This window comes from Podarcis raffonei, chromosome 9 (genome assembly GCF_027172205.1).
Source record: "Podarcis raffonei isolate rPodRaf1 chromosome 9, rPodRaf1.pri, whole genome shotgun sequence".
NCBI classification, from domain to species: Eukaryota; Metazoa; Chordata; class Lepidosauria; order Squamata; family Lacertidae; genus Podarcis; species Podarcis raffonei.
The window spans coordinates 1806140-1827572 of record NC_070610.1 but is presented as its reverse complement, the minus strand read 5'-3'; the positions used below and the strand labels follow the sequence as shown (position 1 = coordinate 1827572).

At 45.7% G+C, this 21433-nt stretch overlaps 1 protein-coding gene across 2 annotated transcripts in view; it reads right to left on the bottom strand.

Annotated features, from left to right (window-relative positions):
- Nucleotides 1-21433, bottom strand: part of PEAK1 (pseudopodium enriched atypical kinase 1) — a 71714-nt gene that overhangs the window by 3564 nt on the left and 46717 nt on the right. Inside the window, exons 3-4 of one of the 2 annotated variants that reach the window (XM_053402640.1) lie at nucleotides 13067-13263; nucleotides 11558-12306 (exon numbers count right to left, since the gene is read on the bottom strand). In XM_053402640.1, the coding sequence (XP_053258615.1) occupies nucleotides 11558-12306; nucleotides 13067-13263 (946 nt within the window). Of the gene's footprint in view, nucleotides 1-11557; nucleotides 12307-13066; nucleotides 13264-21433 lie in introns of those variants that run through there. The other variant, XM_053402642.1, reaches the window with a different exon arrangement.

Genomic DNA, 21433 nt, shown 5'->3' with positions numbered 1-21433 from the left:
TTATGGTTTGAGCTGATTTTCAGATGGAAATATAAGCAGACTGTAAACAGATCTAGTCTATTAGCGACTATTCTTCAGAATAAGAAATGTGGTGACAGCAGAACTACTATATTATTTGCATATGTGGGACTTTCCTTGGAAGTTAGTACAGAATGCTGCAGCCCGATTGCTGGAGGGACTGAGGCCTTGTCTGCATATCACACCTGTGCTCAGAGATTAGCTCCACACAGGTAACTTCTGAACCGTGAAGAAGTCCCTGTTAGAATCCCATCAATGTTTATAACCTTTTCCCTGTTCCCCATAAAAACATACAAAGAAATCAAATTATCTATAACAAGATGGAAGACAGACTGAATCTGAATCCAAATTCCCATTTCAAGTCTGCATTCAAGACGGAGTCTGGTTCTGCTTTCAATCTAAGAAGCAAGAATTAAGAAATAGTGTGCTTTCAGTGCAAAATAAAATAGATGGGGTGCAGCCGAGGACATGCATTATTACAGACTCCACCCATGCTTTGCTCTGGCTCTGCCTGCAGCCAACACCCCCCTCTCCGCCCCACAACAGATCAACCCCAAGGGAAAGTGGGCCCCTGGCATCGCATGTGGTGCTACCCCAAGCTGATCCCCAGAAGTTCCCCAAAACATGCAGCTGCCTGTCCAAGCTGTCCAGGACTGCTGCTTTTGTGGTTCCTGACTCCTATCAGGTGCAACCTGCGTCTGTAAAAGCAAAGAGTTGGCCTGAAAAAACCACCCTAGCTCTGTTTCAGCTCTAAAGACCAAACCTCTTGTTATGTACTGAAGTTCTCACCCTGGGCCAGCAGGGGGATACTGTAGATAGTTATGCAAATGAAGGATCGAAAGTGACGTTCAGTGATTGGATAGTTTTAGAAAGATGCTACAGTTACGTTGTTCTGGAGCTCTATATAAGCAGGCTGACTGAGCTCTTCAGTTCAGTTCTGTTCCAGCTTACAAATAAAGAGCTGCTTTAGAAGAATCGCTGTGTCGTCTGATATGTTCGCCCACAACATAACACTGGCGACGAAGGTGGGATCGATCGATGGACATCAGAGCACAGCCAGATGCAGCCACCCTCTGAACTGAGCTGAATCACTGAGCTGAATCACTGAGCGAAATCACTGAACAGAACCAATTCAGAGCTGACTGTTCTGGCTAGAGCACAGTGTTCCATCCATTGCCCTCCACGCCGGCATCGGAATCATGGCGTCACTTGTGCCTCTACCGCCGTTTGTGCCAGCCTCTGAATCATGGGACTCCTACCTCGCTCGGTTCGACTGCTACCTCCAAGCCAACGAGCTGACAGAAGTATCAAAGGAGCGGAAGCGAGGCCTATTCCTCAGCCTCTGTGGGCCTGAGGTGTTTGAGACGGCCCAAGCATTGGTTGCGCCTGAAGCAGTCTGGGCAACACCATGGGACACGATCTAAGAGAAGCTCCGCAACCACTACGCACCAAAGCCGTCCAAGATTGCTGCCCGCCATGCGTTCTACCACTGGAACCAGGCAGAGGGGGAGTCAATCAACAAGTACACCACCGCCCTCCGACAGGCTGCAATGCACTGCGAGTTCTGAGACTTAGACGATGCCCTGATGGATCGAATCATCTGTGGGGTCCGGGACATCCGTCTGTAACGGCGTCTCCTCGCTACGCCAGACCTCATGCTGCAGAAAGCCATTGAGGAGGCCGTGGCCTCGGAAGCTGCCAAACGCTCCGCCCAGGATATCCGCAAGGCCAGCAGCCCGTGTCTTGCTAGAAAGCCAGTTCCAGTGCATCATGAAGAGGCCAGCAGTGATGAGGCATCCTCCAGTGAAGACAATGACGTGCACCAGACAAAGCGGGAGTGCAGGAAGTTCCAAAAGAAGTCCAAGGGCCAATCAGAATGTGCCAGCTGCGGAGGCAACCATTCCCGTGCCAAGTGTCGATTCAGAGATGCCATCTGTCGGAAGTGTTCCAGAAGGGGCCACATCGCTAAGGTCTGCCGATCGGCTCCGGCTGACACCCCCCCTTCACCGACTCGCAAGTCCAAGTCTTCACTCCAGTCCGCCAAGGAAAGCTGTTTCGCTCTCACCAACTGCCACTGCCCGTCTGGAACCACGATTGGCCAAACCGATTCGCCTACACGACGCAAGCTGAACGTCACGGTGCTCATTGAAGGAGCTCCATGTGACATGGAGATCGACACCGGGTCTGCCCTGTCCATCGTGTCTTGGAGCACCATCAAAAGACTGGCACCCAGAGTGTCCAAAAGGCAACTCGACTCTCACCATATACACCTGAGAGACTACCAGGGAAACGGCATTCCCATGGTAGGCATTGGCCGGTTCCGGATCGCCTTCAAGGATTTTTCGGGTCTGCTCCGACTGGTGATGGTCAAAGGTCAGCGGCCAAGCCTCCTAGGGCTAGACTGGTTTGATGCCCTCGGCCTGGAAGTCACCGGCATCAACTGCATCTCTAACGCAGAGACTGAGGGTCTGGTCAAAGACTTTGCCGAGGTTTTTGACGGCACTTTGGGGCAATATACAGGTATGACCACCTCCTTTAACCTTGATCCACAAGTCGCCCCCATCAAGCTAAAGCCACGCCGGGTTCCCTTTGCTCTCAAGGCTAAGGTGGACGAACAACTGGACAAGCTGATTGCCCAAGGAGTTTTGGCGCCGGTTGACCACGCCAAGTGGGAAACCCCCATCGTCACACCTGTCAAGCCAGACGGGTCGGTGAGAATCTGCGCTGACTACAAGTGCACGATCAACAAGGCACTTCAGCAGGACGCTTATCTGGTTCCTGTTGCCCAACACCTGCTGCATTCCCTGGGTGAAGGTAAGGTCTTTGCTAAGCTGGACCTTGCCCAAGCCTATCAACAACTGCCTGTCGATGATGCCACTGCTGAAGCCCAGACGATTGTCACCTACCGAGGGGCATTCTGTTGCAGCCGTTTGCAGTTCGGGGTAAGTGTGGCTCCTGGCATCTTCCAAAGCCTTATGGAGCGTCTCCTGCAAGGGCTTCCGGGCGTGGTACCATATTTTGATGATGTCTTGGTGTCTGCAGACTCACCAGCAGCTGTTTGAGCGCCTCCGCGCCGTGCTGACCAGGTTCCAGGAGGCCGGGCTCAAGGTAAAGAGGGAGAAGTGCCAGATCGCCGTTCCAAAGGTGGAGTTCCTGGGTTATCTTATTGACACCTCCGGCCTTCACCCGACCACATCCAAGATCCATGCTATCCAGCAGGCCCCCATCCCAAAGAACAAGACAGAGTTGCAGGCGTTCCTGGGACTGCTGAACTTTTATAACATGTTCCTGCCCCACAAAGCCACGGTGGCTGAGCCTCTTCACCGACTCCTCAGCACAAAGACACCTTGGTCCTGGGGTCATTGGGAGACGACGGCCTTCAACACGGTCAAGGCTCTCCTTTCATCGGACAGTGTGCTGGTACAGTACAGTGAATCCAGGCCGCTGGTCCTTGCCTGCGACGCCTCACCTTTTGGCATTGGCGCTGTCCTTAGTCACCGTTTTCCAGATGGAAGAGAAGCACCGCTCGCCTACTTTTCCAGGACGCTATCTCTGACTGAACGGAATTACAGCCAGCTCGACAAGGAGGCACTGGCACTTGTGGCTGGAGTGAAGAGGTTCCATTAATACCTCTACGGCAGGACTTTTGACCTCATCACCGACCACAAGCCACTCCTGGGCCTCCTTGCTGGTGATCGTCCAACTCCTCCGGTCCTGCAGCCGCGCACACTGCGATGGACTGTTTTCCTGGCAGCCTACCACTACCAGCTCGTCCATCGCCTGGGGAAATCGATGGGCCATGCCGAAGCCCTCAGCCGTTGCCCTCTTCCAGCGTTTGTGGAAGACCCGGCTCCTGCTTCATCGCTCCTCCTGATTGAGGATCTTCCGACAGCGTCTGTATCAGCTGCCACTGTGGCCTCCGCATCTGCCCAGGATCGCACCATCAGCCATGTGCTCAACTGGGTGTGGAGGGGGTGGCCACAAGGGCCTTTTGCATCGGAGTTCCAGCCCTTCACAACCAGACAACACAAACTCTCGGCTCATCGTAGCTGTCTGCTGTAGGGAGACCACGTCGTGATTCCCCAAAGACTCCGTCAATGTGTCCTTGAGGCTCTGTACGTTGGCCACCCGGGAATTGTCAAAATGAAGGTGTTGGCTCAGTGTTACGTCTGGTGGCCTAACATGGACGATGCCATCACTGCCTGGGTTTCCACCTGTCAAGCATGCCAAGAATCGAGGCCTGCGCCACCGGCAGCTAAGGGACACACCTGGGAGACGCCCAAGACACCCTGGTCGAGGGTGCACATCGATCTGGCCGGCCCCTTTCACGGCTGGACCTTTATGGTAGTGGTGGACGCCTATTCCAAATGGCTGGAGGTGGCCCTGATGCCCTCCACCACTACCGAGGCCGTCATCCGGGTGCTGCGAGGCCTCTTCGCGATGCATGGGTGTCCTGGTGTCCTTGTCTCTGACAACAGACCGCAGTTCACGTCAGGCACTTTTGAGCGGTACCTTTTGGGACTGGGCATCCACCATGCCCTAAAGGCACCATTTCATCCATCCAGCAACGGGCAAGCAGAGAGAATGGTGCGCTCAGCAAAAGAGGCACTGGCGCGCCTGGACTGGGGAGACTGGCACGAGCGGGTCGCCGAATACTTGTTTGTACAACACATCACCCCTCATGCGGCCACAGGGCAGAGTCCTGCCAAACTGCTTATGGGCCACCGCCTCAGGTCCCCGATCGACAGGCTGCACCCAGACTTTGCCGTGGCCGAACCCCCAGGCTGTGCCAACGCGCCACGGTCTTTGTTCCAGGAAACCAGGTCTTTGCCCGGAACTTTGTGGGGGACATTCCTTGGGTGCCAGCCACAGTAGTGGGAGTCACTGGACCTCGCTCGTACCAGGTGGCACTCGAAGACGGACACTTGTGTCACCGGCACATAGACCAGCTTAGGCACAGGGTTGGGGATTTGGACACTACTGTGGTGCCCCCAACTGCGCTCGTGGCTCCACAACAGACACTTACAGATGGCAAGGCTCCACCTACACCTCTCTCGCAAACTGCGGGCGTGGAGCCGAACCAAGCCACTTCAGAGGGTCTGCTGGACTTCCCACAGACTCAGACCACTGCCGTGCCTGACATTCCGCCAACTCCACTTGCGGAGGTTCTACCCACAGCAGCGGATCCAGGGGACTTGGTTTCAATGCCACCTAGGGTCGCATCACAGCCTCAGCAAGAATTGTGTGGCCCCCCGGACTTGGCTACCAGTCCCCGGTGGTCTGGCAGAGTTTCCAAGCGCCCAACTTATTTAAGGGACTATGTTGTTGGACATGTATCACTGTTGGTCTAAGTATGTGAAATGTAACCGATATGCTTTTGTGCCTAATTGAACCATTACGTGTAGTGCTGTATATAAAGAAACCATTACGATTGTAACTAATGCCTTATCTCGGTGGGGAGGGGTGTTATGTACTGAAGTTCTCACCCTGGGCCAGCAGGGGGATACTGTAGATAGTTATGCAAATGAAGGATCGAAAGTGATGTTCAGTGATTGGATAGTTTTAGAAAGTTGCTACAGTTACGTTGTTCTGGAGCTCAGTTCAGTTCTGTTCCAGCTTACAAATAAAGAGCGGCTTTGGAAGAATCGCTGTGTCGTCTGATATGTTCACCCACAACTTAACACTTCTCAACCAGAGAAAGAGGAGCTTTGCACTGAAGAGGCAAAAATGGAATGCGCCATTAAAATAAAAAAGATTCTAGTCCTCATGGTTCTGAACAGAGGGCTGATTTCAATAGGAAGCTATCTTATGCAGACCAGTATAAGATAAAAACATGCAAATAAAATAAAGCACATAAAACTTGAAGAGGAAAGGGATAAAAGCTAATAGTAAAAGTGATTATAACTCACATAAACCTAAAACCAAAACAAAAGACAAGCAGTTAAAAGTGACCATAAGGGAGGGAATGTGAAGCAGCACAGGTCTTGCATCATGGGCCTCCAGTTTAGGCCTGGTTTGTGCCACAAACCATCCTTTGATGGATGTCCATCATGGCAGCGCAAAATCTCGCAACTGCGTATGTGACATCTGGCTTTGGGATGTCTTCTGTTGGGTCTTTCTAGCTCAGTATTATCTACATTGAGTGGAAGTGGCTCTCTAGGGTTTCAGGAAGGGGGCAATTCCCAGCCCTACATGGGGAGGTAACCTGGAACCTTCCGCATGCCAAGCTGGTGTTCCACCACTGAGCTATGACCCTTGTCAAAATAGTTGTGTTGGGCCATTATTGGAAGGAGAGAAAACGCCCACTACTACAGCAGCAGTAAAGGATGTCTGTTTATCTGATATTTTGATCATTTTAATGGATTGTATCCAGCATTACTCAAACTCACAGTAGACCATTGAAATGAACAGGGTGGTAGCCAAGTAAGTTCCACTCAAAGTAAGCCATGCATCCATTCATTTCAATGGGTCTGCCCCAAGCATGGCTCAACTTGGATGCAAATTCATGGTTCAGCTCTGAGTAACAACTTAGTTGGATTCAGCCCATTATATTTACTGTTTTTATTGCTTTTAAAAATTGAACATGCACACTGCTTAGAAATTTATTATTATTATTATTATTATTATTATTATTATTATTAAGCAGTATGTCAATCTTGTTGAATAAAAATAAGTAAATATTAGCTCCTGCTCCAAAGGAAACACACAATTGAGCTCAAAGGACACAAAAAGTCAAATATTTGCAGGTTCAGAGCAGTGAGATTTTGATACTGCAACCTGCTTTTTATTTTAATGGGACAGACACCCCTGAGAGGTGGTGGACTCTCCTTCCTTGGAGGTTTTTAAGCAGAGTTTGGCTGGCCATCAGTCATGGATGCTTTAGCTGAGATTCCTGCATTGGAAGGGGTTGGACTAGATGACCCCCAGGGTCCCTTCCAACTCCAAGATTCTATGATTCTACGATATGCATTTTGGCTCCTTCTTGAGCCAAGGCAAACTATCCGGGTAAAATCTCTCATTCAGAAGTTAACTATATAATCCTTCAAAGCGCAGGTGCAGAAGTGGTAAAATTGGTTGCCTATATTCTCTCTGTATCTGAAAATAGGGCACCATTAATTGAAACAGCTACTGTTTAGTTATTCTTACATCCATAGGGAATTTCTGTCATCATAATCAAAAAGCCAATGCAATTCTGGGCTGCATCAATAGGAGTATAGCATCTAGATCAAGGGAAGTAATAGTGCCACTGTATTCTGCTCTGGTCAGACCTCACCTGGAGTACTGTGTCCAGTTCTGGGCACCACAGTTCAAGAAGGACACTGACAAACTGGAACGTGTCCAGAGGAGGGCAACCAAAATGGTCAAAGGCCTGGAAACGATGCCTTATGAGGAACGGCTAAGGGAGCTGGGCATGTTTAGCCTGGAGAAGAGGAGGTTAAGGGGTGATATGATAGCCATGTTCAAATATATAAAAGGATGTCACATAGAGGAGGGAGAAAGGTTGTTTTCTGCTGCTCCAGAGAAGCGGACACGGAGCAATGGATCCAAACTACAAGAAAGAAGATTCCACCTCAACATTAGGAAGAACTTCCTGACAGTAAGAGCTGTTTGACAGTGGAATTTGCTGCCAAGGAGTGTGGTGGAGTGTCCTTCTTTGGAGGTCTTTAAGCAGAGGCTTGACAACCATATGTCAGGAGTGCTCTGATGGTGTTTCCTGCTTGGCAGGGGGTTGGACTCGATGGCCCTTGTGGTCTCTTCCAACTCTATGATTCTATGATTCTATAATTGATAAACTGAGGTGCAGAACGGGTTGTCAGAGGATGGACTGTCTGGGCAATAAAGGAAACATCTTACAGCACCGCTCTCTTTTGTATTCCAACTCCCCCTCATCATTATAGGATGCAGATTATCATGATGGGGTGAGCACAGGTCTGTGTTATGTATAACACAGCAGTGTAGGTTTTTTATAACAACAAATTTTATTATGCAAGTCAGAAGCTTTATGAGAAAAGGATGCTGACTTTGAGAGTACAGTGGTACCTCTGGTTATGAACTTAATTCGTTCTGGAGGTCCGTTCTTATCCTGAAGCTGTTCTTAACATGAGGCGCCACTAGTGAAAGTGCGTCTCCAGCTGCATGCGTGCCTCTGGCGCATAATTTCTGCTTGCATCCCAAAGCAAAGTTCACAACCGGGAGCAACTGCTTCCAGGTTAGCACAGTTTGTAACCTGACACTTGCGCAACCAGAAGTGTTTGTATCCAGAGGTACCACTGTAGTACAGTGGAACCTCGGGTTGCAAACATGATCCGTGCAGGAGGCACGTTTGCAACCTGCAGCGTTGCAACCCACAGCGCCGTGTCTGCACACACGCAGGTCGCGATTTGGCGCTTCTGCACATGCACAAAGCGTGATTTAGCGCTTCTGCACATGTGCAAGCACTGAACCTGGAAGTAACCCATTCCGATGCTTCCGGGTTTAGCACGGTGCACAACCCGAAAACGCGTAACCTGAAGCGTCTGTAACATGAGGTACCACTGTATTTTAAAGTTTCACATTGTCTTACAAAGTATTACAGTAATTCCTGTGCTTTTGTTGCCAAAAGGAGCTAGGATGTGAGCAATTATAGTTAATCTATACCACCCTACAACTTGACCTACTTAGCAAAAAGACGGTAAGATGCTGTGGAGCTTTATTTCTGCCATACCTGAGAAAAGCTTTGTTATTGTACTTAATCAGAATAAATGGCACACTCACGAACAAGTCTGGGTGTATTTTGACAGGACATCAATGTGTAATATTTAGGCATGGTTTTAAAACTAATCCATGGTTCATTTTATTTCTACAAAATAATCATGGTAAGTTAAATAAAAATCACACTATCAGTTTCTCAAGGAAATCAATTAAACTTGTTCTTATCAAGATGAAATGAGAACCATGCCTCCAATTAGCTGAGCTGGGCTCCATGCCATAGAAATAACTCAATACAGCTGCACCTGCTGAATATGCGGCCTATAGGGCATAATTTCTTTATCTTAATGGGATCCTTTGTACATGTTTTGCCACTTGTGAATATTTTTAAATCTAGTAGGCAGCCCTGTGTTATGGGTTCACAGCAAGATTGGGTAATTTTTGACCTCAATGAATTGGACAATTTAAATATCTGTTTTCAATATAAGTACATCGAATGTAATTTTATATTACAGTTGTATGTAATAGAATCTACAGAATAAAATTAACACTTGAGCTAAACTAAAGGTCTGTGTTAAACAGATTTTATTCCCTTTATAAAGTTTATGACAAACCCAATTAACATCTTGTAAAACAGCACCTGGCATGGAACCAAGTATTATGGAACATTTATATGGTATAGTCCTTTCTGTATGACTGGCAACTGCTGAACCTTACAGGGTGGTGGTTGGCTTGAACAGAGACTTGGGGCTCAACTACACGTCTGCTTGTCTCATGCTTTTAGGCGTGCGTCCGAGAGGTTCATCTTTGATCCCAGGAAAACCTGCTGTATACTGCTGGATTAGAACAAAGGTAAATTGGGTTTTACCTGTGGATTGGTGCTTGTTCTGAATCAACAGTAAACTACAGATTTTCCTGGGGAAAGCGGTGATACAAAAGAAAAACCTCTTGAGCCCATGCCTAGAAATCACGGGACAAATGGAAGTGTGGATGAGCCCACAGATAAGAAACTGTATTGGGTCATATGACCTTGCATCTCCCTTGGCACCAATGGTCATCTTAGGCTGCTGCCCAGTTCAGAGCATTTTGGTGCACTAGTCTTTGGTATACTGATATCTTACCCCCACCCCACCCCTGGTACACCGGCAAACATTTGGTAGATGACTTCAAGAGATCTAGCTCACACTGTAATCTGGAGACAAACTCCACAGCTAATGCCTTGTTTCTAAACTTCTGTTTCTGGCAAAGGCTGTTGAGGAGGAGTACAATTTCTCAATTTGGTTTGGTTTTGAATTCCTGTCAGTCTAGATTTTAGCTTGGGCATAGTACTGAAACCATGGTTGCAGCTTTGTTTGACAGTTATCTTTCAAAAAACAAAGGGTGCCTTTGAAAAGCACTGTCAAAGTCACCTCCATTGGTGAGATCTGCATAATTATTTTGGACAATACTCTTCAACATGTCAGATCCAATTCCCAGCTTCAACATCTGTAATTCTGCAATGCTTTCTCTTTCTCTCATCCCCTCCCCTTCCTGCTGGTCGCCACATCCTGCAGACCCTCTGCAACCAAAACTGCTAATGTGAAAGTACTCAGCAGCAGTCATGTTGGGTACTCTCTCCCACAGTGCACTGTTCCAGAATGTGTATCTGATTAGAGCCTTGCACATGTTTTGTACTGAAAACCGTCCCCACCTGGCTGCTTTTCATTCCTGAAAGTGTTGATTACTGCAAACAGTAGTATCAGGGGAAACAAAAACCAAGCAGGCAGTGATTTTCAGCAGAAAACCTGTGCAGGATCCCAACTGAGAGCACATTACAGACTGGGACCCTGCAGCTAACTTTTCTTCAAATTAAAAGTGACCAGGAGAAGCACAATTGTTTAAATACCTGACTAATATCAAATGCAATTTGATCCTTAGGTGGTGAAACCATAGTTCTGTAAGTCCTTGCCATAAAAAGTCTGCATCCAATTGCAATTTGTAATGTATTTTTAAAAATATTATATTTTTCTGTAAAATTATGTATTGTATTATCCTAATTTCTACATTGTAAACCACTTTAACTTTAATAAAATAATGCACACTTTTGAAAATAAATAGAAACAAAATAATTTAAGTTGCTCCTCTGTATAAATAATGGAAAAGTGTAGCTCCTCATATACAGTAACTCATTATAACAGCAGTATGCTAAATAGGCAAGAATCGTTTTTTTTGTTTTAAAAGTCAGAAGGGTAAAAAAACAAACAAGGGGAGGCCAAAAAATTCACTTTAAAGAAAGAAGGAATTTGGGGCACTAACATCCTCAGGTTTTGTTTACTCAATGCATTTCTGAAGGGTCATTGGAGGGCATTTCCCAGGACCATCCTGGAAACATATGGAATGGAATGTATGAGAAAGGGCTTAAAGAATGATCCTAAAAATTGCTGCTCTAGCAAATAAAAGTTTATAACAGGATATACAAGCATGTAAACCCAAATATGGCCCTAAGCTAATAATAAAATCCTGTTATTCTGCTGCAATTATTTATTTATTACTTATTTATGGGGTTTATATACAACACTCCATCCAGAGATCTCAGGGTGGTTCACAAGATAAAAAGACAATGATTTAGGATCAGGATGAAATTACTGTTTTGAGGTTGTAGGTATTGTTGTTTATTGTTTTAACTGTATTGCATTTTTATATGCTGCCATAAATGTAATATTTCACTAATTAAAAATTCACTAGCTCTCACAAAAGAACATGTTTCTTTGTAACCGCTAAGCACAAAGTCAATAGTAATGAAGTGCAATGGACACTAAGTACAGTTCTGGAATATGATTAGTGGAGTGACTCTTTTTACTTATCTTCTTACCTTGACTGCATAGTTGTTGAGTGGATCTTTTGCATAAGAAGCTGGGTAGTAGACAGCATCACCAGCCTCACAGCATGGCTTGTCACTGGTTAATCTGAAGTCTGACCAGCTGTCTAGCCCAAATCGAAGCTGATCTTTCTGCCCAGACATGAAAAGGTCTTCACATTTGGCAGACAGTTTCTTCAGGGAATCAGTGTGAAGGCTTCTAATTCTGCTCACCACCTCCCCTCGGTTTTCGATTCCTCTATAAAGTGCTTGTCTCTGTGGTTTCTGGACAGTCTTGCCATGTTTGCTGTGGGTAGCAGGTCTACCTGACAGAAACTCCATACTACTGGAACACCTGTCTTTCACACCGATAGCAGTTAGATTGGAAAAACCATTGGCTGCTGATGAGATTGCCAGTCCCTTTTCTGGAGGCCTGTCCAAGGAATCTCCGGACTCATGGTCCATTGCCTTGAATTCGGAGCTGACAGAAGAGCAGGCACTGTTTGCTTCCCAGTTGGTGTCAATGTCATAAGTTGGATTGGCCATCACACACAGGACACTTTCAAGGGCCTGATTCTGGTGTTCATTTGGAAGTGGTTCCGTGTGAGCTCTTATAATGGTTTTCTTTGGCAATGGAGGTGGTGTGGGATGTAAGGTAGCTGTCATGTCTGGGTCAGATATTCCCCCAAAAGCAATGGCATCGTCCAAAGCCCCCTTTGGTTGCCGCGGTTGCTTTGGAGGTATCATAGCTGCTCTGGATTGCCCTATGTGACAATAGAAAACAGTCATTGTATTTTTTTTACTTAGAAAGTTACATATGCACAAGACATTTTCATTGAGAGAATGAAGAGGAGCATGAGTATCTCAGTTTAAGGCTGGACAGGAAGTAATTCTTTCGTGGGAAGACTGAAACTTCAGAACCTAAACCAGTATCACTATAACAGAGAATATACAGAGAGACTGCAATTATTTGTTAGGTGTTAGTCATTGCCTTGAAGACCTAAATAAAAATCTGTATTTATAAAAACATAGTTGGAATACAGTATATACAAGGCAAATGTTATCTTCAATTAGAACTATGTTCAGTTGAACATTTGAAGCCCCATAGCATTGTAGCATTGACTTCCTTAAACCTTTCACATCTCCTACATATACTCATTTAGCACCTATCAAACATGTTCTTAAAGTCATCTACATTTTTTATGGTATAACTATTGCTGAGGTCATTGCACATGGGGTGCTGGAGTTTTCATTAAAATGGATTTCAAATAAAATTTAACTCAAAGAGTACATAGAACATTTAAAAATTAAATCTTTACTTCAAAAGTTTGGGAGGCACAAAAAGTTAAGCAACAATATTTATTTTTATGAGTTCTGAACACATATAAAGGTCTGTTTGTTCCCATAAGAACATTAAACCAATGCATATTCTCATAACCAGTTTTTCAAGTGAATGTGAAAAACTCAGACAACACATAAAGAAATAAGAAACAATTTATTTCTGTGCTGATGCAAGGTGCTTACCTAAGTTACTATATGTAGCGCTGCAGGCACTCACATCAGAAGAATCTGACATTTCCTCCCTTTCCTCTTGTCCTTGTGGTATTTCGGGAGGGGACAGTGGAACAAGGGACGCATTACTGCCACTTTCCTGCTTTTCAATTGCAGATCTTGGAATCCGAGGGGAACCATTTTCCAGAGTTTGTTCATCAGGCACTTGACTAAAACAAAAGCAAAAGTTCCAAATGGACACCAGCAATGTAAATTCTTTAGAGGACTGCAGTCTCAGTTTTACTGAACTGACTCATGGTGCCGCAAAAAGCTGTTGTTTTGATTTTTTCAGAGTTTCTAGCTTAAAAGCTCCTGAATATTAAAAGATGTATCCATGTTCACTACCACATTAATGGTAGATAGTATTTAAAAGTATACAGTGGTATCTCGGGATGCGAATGGGATCCGTTCCGGAGCCCCGTTCGCATCCTGAAGCGAACACAACCCATGCCTGCGCGTGTCGCCACTTCCGCGGATGATGTCATTTTGACCGTCTGCACATGCATGCGTGGCGAAACCCGGAAGTAACACACTCCATTACTTCTGGATCACCGCAGAGCGCAACCCGAAAATACTTAACTTGAAGCACATTTATCCTGAGGTATGACTGTATATTGCTACCATTAACCAGTTTTTTTTTAAAAAAAGGTTAGGCCCAGTATTTAACACTGGAGAGGTAAGCATTCAAAACTCCATAAAATGCATCCTATCACACTCAAGGAGAAAAGATAAAGCAGTTTCAGATCTCAGTCAAGAAAACTGAATACACTGGCTCATTGTCACTTAGCATATCTGTAGTATTCAGCACAATGTATTAAACTAAACTAATCATGCAAAACAATAACATCATTTATTCCAATCAGAGAAAGGCTGCAATCCTATTTAAAAATCTATATATACCAATGGTTCTAAATTATTGTCCAAAACAGTGCAAAACAGGACATGGAAGTATACAGGGTTTATGCTGTATCTATGTGAAGGAATGATTTCCCATATGACTGGAAGGCAAGGTTTTATCATTAGAGAGCTGTCAATGTCAACATAAAATTGCAGCCTAAAAGTGGTTGATCGAAGTACAAAATGCAGCTCACAAGCAATCAACAAATTAGGGCAACCAATGTTTACATATTACTGAAACCACCTGTACATGCTGGCATAAATCATCCACAAAAGTTAGCAAACCTAGACAGAAAAGTGTTCCCCAAAAACCTGTCATGTTACTGAGCCTTTCATTACTGATGTCTGTTTTATCAACATGTGAAAACCAGTGTAAATCACAACATATTAAGTGTAAAACAGTGCATACAGCAAAGGGTTAGTCTATGTAATTTTCCACATATTAGGACACATTCAAAAATCAAATCTGAGAAGTTGTAAATTCACTTTGGGAACAGAGGTATGGAGGAGACAGTGTTTATCAAACCTTATAACACCCCCCTTTTACTCACCAATAGATAGAGCTAGTCTTTCAAAACAGCCTTCCTCTGATAGCTGTGCTATTTTGAAACAAGGGTTCCTGTTACAGGATAGTGTCTCTAAAAACATTTTATTGATTGGTGAAGTATAGAACAGGCTCCTTTCTAGCCCCCCAGATATGTGAAAATTTTCTACATATACTTTTGAGAAACATGCTGCCAAAGTAAATCAACAACTAGTAAGGAAGAAAATTAAAAAAGAAAGAAGAGGAACTCACCCACTATATTCACTCACACAGTTCCCCATTAAAGGCAATTCTCTCAGAGCCTTCTTGAGCCTTTGAATCATGTCTCGAAACTCTGGCGAAGCATTTATTCCACTGGGGTCGGGTGAGCTACAAGTTGTGCAAAGCTGTGAGCAACCAGGACTGAACTCTGCATAGGAATGATCTCACCTAGTGCACCTTGATGTTTACCTCCAGGGGATGGTCTGGGGAATGTGCCAGAACACCTCAGGAAAACCAGCAGAAGCCAAGCCAAAGCCATGCCCTCTTAACCCTCTCCTGACTACAGCACACAACGGACATTGCTTCAGAATGGTTTCTTTGGCCAAGTCACTTAAGAAGCTGACAAAGTCCAAAGAGCAGTTGCTATCTCCTTGGCAAAAAGAAGACATATGAATCTGCTTTAAAAACATGGTCACAGAAACAGGGACACACATCGATTTTAGAACTGCAATCATGCGGCAACAGTCTTGATGGAAGGAGGAAACGTCTTCCATTCCCTGGTCAAAGTTGTAAAAAAAGGGAGGGGTTCTGGGAGAGCCTCTGTGGGTAACGTACAGAATGTGAGATTTTCAGTTCACCACTCAGCTATATACACTATACCATGGGTAGGCAAACTAAGGCCCGGGGGTCGGATGCGGCCCAATCGCTTTCTAAATCCAGCCTGCGGATGGCCTGGGAATCAGCGTGTTTTTACATGAGTAGAATGTGTGCTTTTATTTAAAACGCATCTCTGGGTTATTTGTGGGGCATAGGAATTCATTTACTTATTTTTTCAAAATATAGTCCGGCCCCCCACAAGGTCTGAGGGACAGTGGACCGGCCCCCTGCTGAAAAGGTTTGCTGACCCCTGGACTATGCCCTTCATATCTCAAACTAACGTACCTAGTCCAACCCCCTGGCATGCCTGTTATGAGCATGTGTGTGTCTGAGGGAGAGAGAAATTATGGTTCAAGCCCCACATTGGGCAAAAAATGCCTGCATTGCAGGGGGTTGCATTAAATGATCCTGGTGGTCCTTTCCAACTCCAATTCTATGCATATTACCTTGAGCTCCTAAGATAAAAGTTAGCATAAAGATGCAGCAAACAAACAATAGTTATTTAATTTAATACCTCTGAACTACAAATCCTGATCGAATCTGGACTGGTCTCCCTGCAAGGGCAAATACAAGCACCCCAACACCCACTGAAGTAAAGGAATATCAATCCCAAAATAGGAACACAGGAAGCTGCTTTAGCTTAGGGGGGTGGGGCTAGCCAGGTTTCTTTGCCCCAGGTAAAGCCTCCAGAGGGGTGCCAGCCCCCCCCTCTCTCTCTCTGTGTGTGTGTATTTCTTAAATCCACCTAGAGATGCCAGAAATTGAACCTAAGCTCTTTGCATGCAAAGCTGGGAAGTGGGAAGCAGCAAGGACTGAAGAAGGAATGAAGAACCTCCGCTTTCTTTCTTTCAAAACCAAAAAAACCCCACAAGTCTTTATTGTTTTCCAGCAACTCAGGACCAACAGTCCAGAAGAACAAAGTTTAAGGGCCTCTCATTTATATTCTCTTTCAAACTATAAGAAATGTCCATCTGACATGCAAACTTCTCTCACTAGAAGTAGCAAAGACCTGTATCTACTAAACCTAAACTCAACATAAGACAATGACAATTTCTGATTCAGGCACAAGAATCAAGCGAAGAGGCTTGAGTTCCAAACCGAAGAATGAAGTTTTACAGGTGATATTAATTTTACTGAAAGCTTTAATCTCTTAGCAATTAAATGAGAGAAGTATGACAACATTTTGACTTAGAATCATAGAACTGCAGAGTTGGAAGGGACTACAAAAGTAATCTAGTCCAACCCCCTGCAATGCAAGAATCTTTTGCCCAACACTGAGCTTGAACCTAAAACCCTGAGATTAACAGTCTCATTATCTACTGACTGAGCTATCCCTTCTGGTAGCATCACATTTATCTTCCCTCACCCCCCTGCTTCTTCATCAAGTTTCTTGCAGGGGACAAATAGGTCTGTGGATAGACTCCTTCAATGAAGTCTAACCTTAAAAAATCTGATCCAGCCAAAATATACAAGAAACTGGATAAAACCTGAGAAACAGCCCAACTTCAAAGTTCCACTGCCTCCACAAATATGCAGCACAATGCATATCCCCTTTATATATAAACAGACATTACATATAATGCATATCCCCTTTTATAAGGGACGCGGGTGGTGCTGTGGGTAAAAGCCTCAGTGCCTAGGGCTTGCCGATCGAAAGGTCAGCGGTTCGAATCCCTGCGGCGGGGTGCGCTCCCGTTGTTCGGTCCCAGTGCCTGCCAACCTAGCAGTTCGAAAGCACTCCCGGGTGCAAGTAGATAAATAGGGACCGCTTACTAGCGGGAAGGTAAACGGCGTTTCCGTGTGCGGCTCTGGCTCGCCAGAGCAGCGATGTCACACTGGCCATGTGACCTGGAAGTGTCTCCGGACAGTGCTGGCCCCCGGCCTCTTGAGTGAGATGGGCGCACAACCCTACAGAACATGAACACCATCTAAATATGCATTTTGTTTCTACAAAATGTAAACATGATTAAAAGGGCACTTTGGGGTCTGTGTGTGGATTCTGAGTTCATGGACAAAGAGAGGATTCAAGAGAGATGCAGGGAATTTCTCTTGCAATTGCTAAGAGGAGGGTAGTTACAAAAACCCTTGAGAAGGAAATAATACATGGAAACTGTCTACTCTGCTCTTTAAAAATCCCATTGCAGCAGAAATTAGCATCTTTCCAAACCTTCAATTAACAGTTGAATAGTCTCCAACTACAGATGGTGACAGCAGTCATGAAATTAAAAGACGCCTGCTTCTGGGGAGAAAAGCAATGACAAACCTAGACAGCATCTTAAAAAGCAGAGACATCACCTTGCCAAGAAAGGTCCGTATAGTAAAAGCTATGGTTTTCCCAGTAGTGATGTATGGAAGTGAGAGCTGGACCATAGAGAAGGCTGATCGCCGAAGAATTGATGCTTTTGAATTATGGTGCTGGAGGAGACTCTTGAGAGTCCCATGGACTACAAGAAGATCAAACCTCTCCATTATTAAGGAAATCAGCCCTGAGTGCTCACTGGAAGGACAGATCCTGAAGCTGAGGCTCCAAGACTTTGGCCACCTCATGAGAAGAGAAGACTCCCTGGAAAAGACCCTGATGCTGGGAAAGATGGAGGGCACAAGGAGAAGGGGACGACAGAGGACGAGATGGTTGGACAGTGTTCTCGAAGCTACCAGCATGAGTTTGACCAAACTGCGGAAGGCAGTGGAAGACAGAAGTGCCTGGCATGCTCTGGTCCATGGGGTCATGAAGAGTCGGACACGACTAAACGACTAAAAAACTGTTACGAAAAAGGAGCAATGCAAAAGCAAGCACCAGGTGGCTGGAATGGTAAACAGGATGTGGGTGTTATTGGATTGTACCGTGGGAACCAGGAGCAGTTTGTAAAGTGCTCTGAGAGCCGGATGTTACCTCAGAGCAGCACATGACCCTGTACTGGAAGTACATGGGTGGAGTTTATTCTCTCTCTGCAGTGGGAATCAGAGTGTGCAGACATGTTTTCTCTGTACTGGTGAAAGACAGGAATAAAGACATGTAGATATATTTCTGTCTGTCTCTTTCCCCCTCCCTGGGAGAGGAGTGGGGGAGGAGTGGTGTGTTCTCCTTCACGTTGAGGAGAATCGCCGAAGAGACCTCCCTTGATCTTGCCGGCAGGCGCTGGCAGGGGAGGTAAACAAGGATTCAAGCCGGGCACCTGGAGGGTGGCCAAATTCCTCTGGACTAAGAGAAGAGCTGGAGGCTCTTCTGGCTTGAATCCCGACAACTGGTAGCAGAACGATGGTTATCTGATCTATGAGAATCTGCATGAGAGGTGAGAGGTCGATGAATCGTTGCCATCCTCTGCACCTAAGAAGATAAAGAAAAGCGTCTGCCTGCAGCCAGAAGCTGAAACAGACAGCTGGACACCGAGAGGAGTGTGTTCCAAGGCAACGGAGCCAGAAAAGGTATGCAGCATTTTGGGAGAGAGAGAATGAACGCAGAAAGGCTTATTTTCTGGTTCACAAGAAAGAGCTGCGTTTGAAAAAAACAGCTCTGAAAGAGCAAGCTTGCATACCAGGAATTCCTGTGGTGAGATAAGGAGTTCCGTCCTAAGCAGGTTGCTAGGCAACGTCTGCCAGTAACTGAATGGCTGGGAAAGAGCCTGGGAAATCGAAAGTGTATCTGCGCAGCTGTGCAAGGGTTTTGAAAAAACAGCCCAAAGGCAAGCCTGCCAGTGAAGCAGTAAACAGAGACTTTTGGGAGTTTACTGGCTTGAAAAGTGAAAGCTGGCTTGAGATTGACTGTAAAGCTGACCCTTGGATTCAGCATGGATGCCAAGAAGGGGGGAGTGCCCCTGAATGCCGTGGTTCTAGATGAACACAGCCGGCATGCTGCACTGGAAGAAAAGGACAGGGGGAGGGAGGAACGGAGTTCTAATTCCCCCACCGATGAGGCTACTGGAAAGGATGCTGTAGCTTTGAATGTTGTCCAGTGTTACAGTTGCGGACGGGCTGGGCATCTTCAGCGGAACTGCAAGAAGCCACATCAGCCAGAAGGAGCGAAGGGCCGCTCAGTAAAGCCTGAGGCGTCAGGCAAAGGTCATACCAAGCCTATGGTGAAACCTGGAAAAGCTTTGATGGCGACAGGAACCACGCCAGACGTTGGGAACTCGTTTGTTATTGACACGGGAGCCACGGTTCATATGTCCCCACACAGAGATCTTTTTTCATCGTTTAAGAAGCAAAGCTTCGCTGTGAAACAGGCCAACGGTCAGGAGCTGGAAGCGGCCGGCGTGGGGACTGTCTATCTTAAGAGTCTGGACTTGACAATAAACAATGTTTACTTGGTTCCTGAATTGAAGTTCAATCTGCTAAGTGTTTCGCAGATTGCAAAGAGAGGACTGAGACTGTGCTACGATGCTGAGAGCTGCGAGATCTACAAAGATGGAGAGTTATATCTTTCTGCCAAACAGAAGGATGGACTATATTTGTTGACTTTTGCACAAAGTGATTACATGGAATGTAATTCATCTGTGTCTAACCTAGTTTCTCTTGCAGGTGTGAGCAAGAAGGTGACCGGAGTCAACAGAGCATTTCAGCGGGTGTATGCTGATGTGATTGGTCCTCTAGAACCATCTAGAGGCAATGCAAGATATTATCTTGTGTGTGTGGATCATTTCTCTAACTATGTCTGGGTTTATGTGTTGAGAAAGCCACAGGAAGCCTTGGAGAGGTTTCAGGAGTTTTGTGACAAAGTTAAGAGTATGCATGATGCTAACATTGATTGTCTATTCACAGATGAGAAGCAGATTTTTCTTTTACAGGATTTCCAAAGGTTCCTGCAGAAGAAGGGGATCAGACACAAGATTGCTGTTTCAGCGGAAGCGTGGAACAGGGGTGTCTGTGTACGGGTGAACAGAGAATTGCAAAAGGGGATGGAAGCGCAATTGCTTAGTTCACATCTGTCACATGAGTACTGGGCCGAGTCTCTAATGTCGTTCTGTTATACGAAAATGAGAAAGGTTTCAAAAGAGTTGGGAAGTTCTCCTTTTGAGAAACTGTTCCACAGAAAACCTTCTGTTGCCCATTTCAAGGTTTTTGGGTCTCATGTGAGAACAGAAGCTCCAGGTGGAGTAAAGAATGCCAGAGGCATTTTTGTGGGGTATAAAAAGGGTCTCTACAGAGTAATTTTGTCTGAATCTGGTCAGGTGATTCTCACAAAATTTCTAGAGAGTGCTCCTGAACAGGAGAGAGTGATAGTACACACATTTCCCACTGAGGACGATTCAGATGATGATGATTTCACTGATTTCGGCTGTACAGAAAGTGATGACACTGATAGCTCGGAGAGCTCAGTTGTCACAGTCATTGAGAGGAAGTCTCACACAATAGATAGGCCTTCACAACTGAAGGATGAACCACTGTTTACCATTGGAACTAGTTCTCCAAAGAGTCCTGAGACTGGACCAGTGAGCAGAGAGGATCAGCACCTCATACGTAGGTCTGAGAGAGTTACAAAGGGTCAACCACCCAAGAGGTACTCAAAAGAGTTTGCTAACTTAACTGTTGCATGTGTTGCTGTTGTAAACAACCGAGGACAGGTTGGAGCTGTGTCTAAGTCAGAGACAAAGACACAACAGAGAGTTGCTAGCCAAGGTAATGCAGATGCACTCATTCCTTGGAAACCAGACAACCAGAGTGGTACACTGGGGAAACCAGTGGCGGGGAGTTCCAAGGGTGGAACTGAAACAACAGGGGAGTGTTATGTGTATAACAACTGTTTGTTTTCTTCTCTGGATCATGCTTTGCTTGCTGCAACACGCATTGATTCTTTTGGGGGAGGATGTTACGAAAAAGGAGCAATGCAAAAGCAAGCACCAGGTGGCTGGAATGGTAAACAGGATGTGGGTGTTATTGGATTGTACCGTGGGAACCAGGAGCAGTTTGTAAAGTGCTCTGAGAGCCGGATGTTACCTCAGAGCAGCACATGACCCTGTACTGGAAGTACATGGGTGGAGTTTATTCTCTCTCTGCAGTGGGAATCAGAGTGTGCAGACATGTTTTCTCTGTACTGGTGAAAG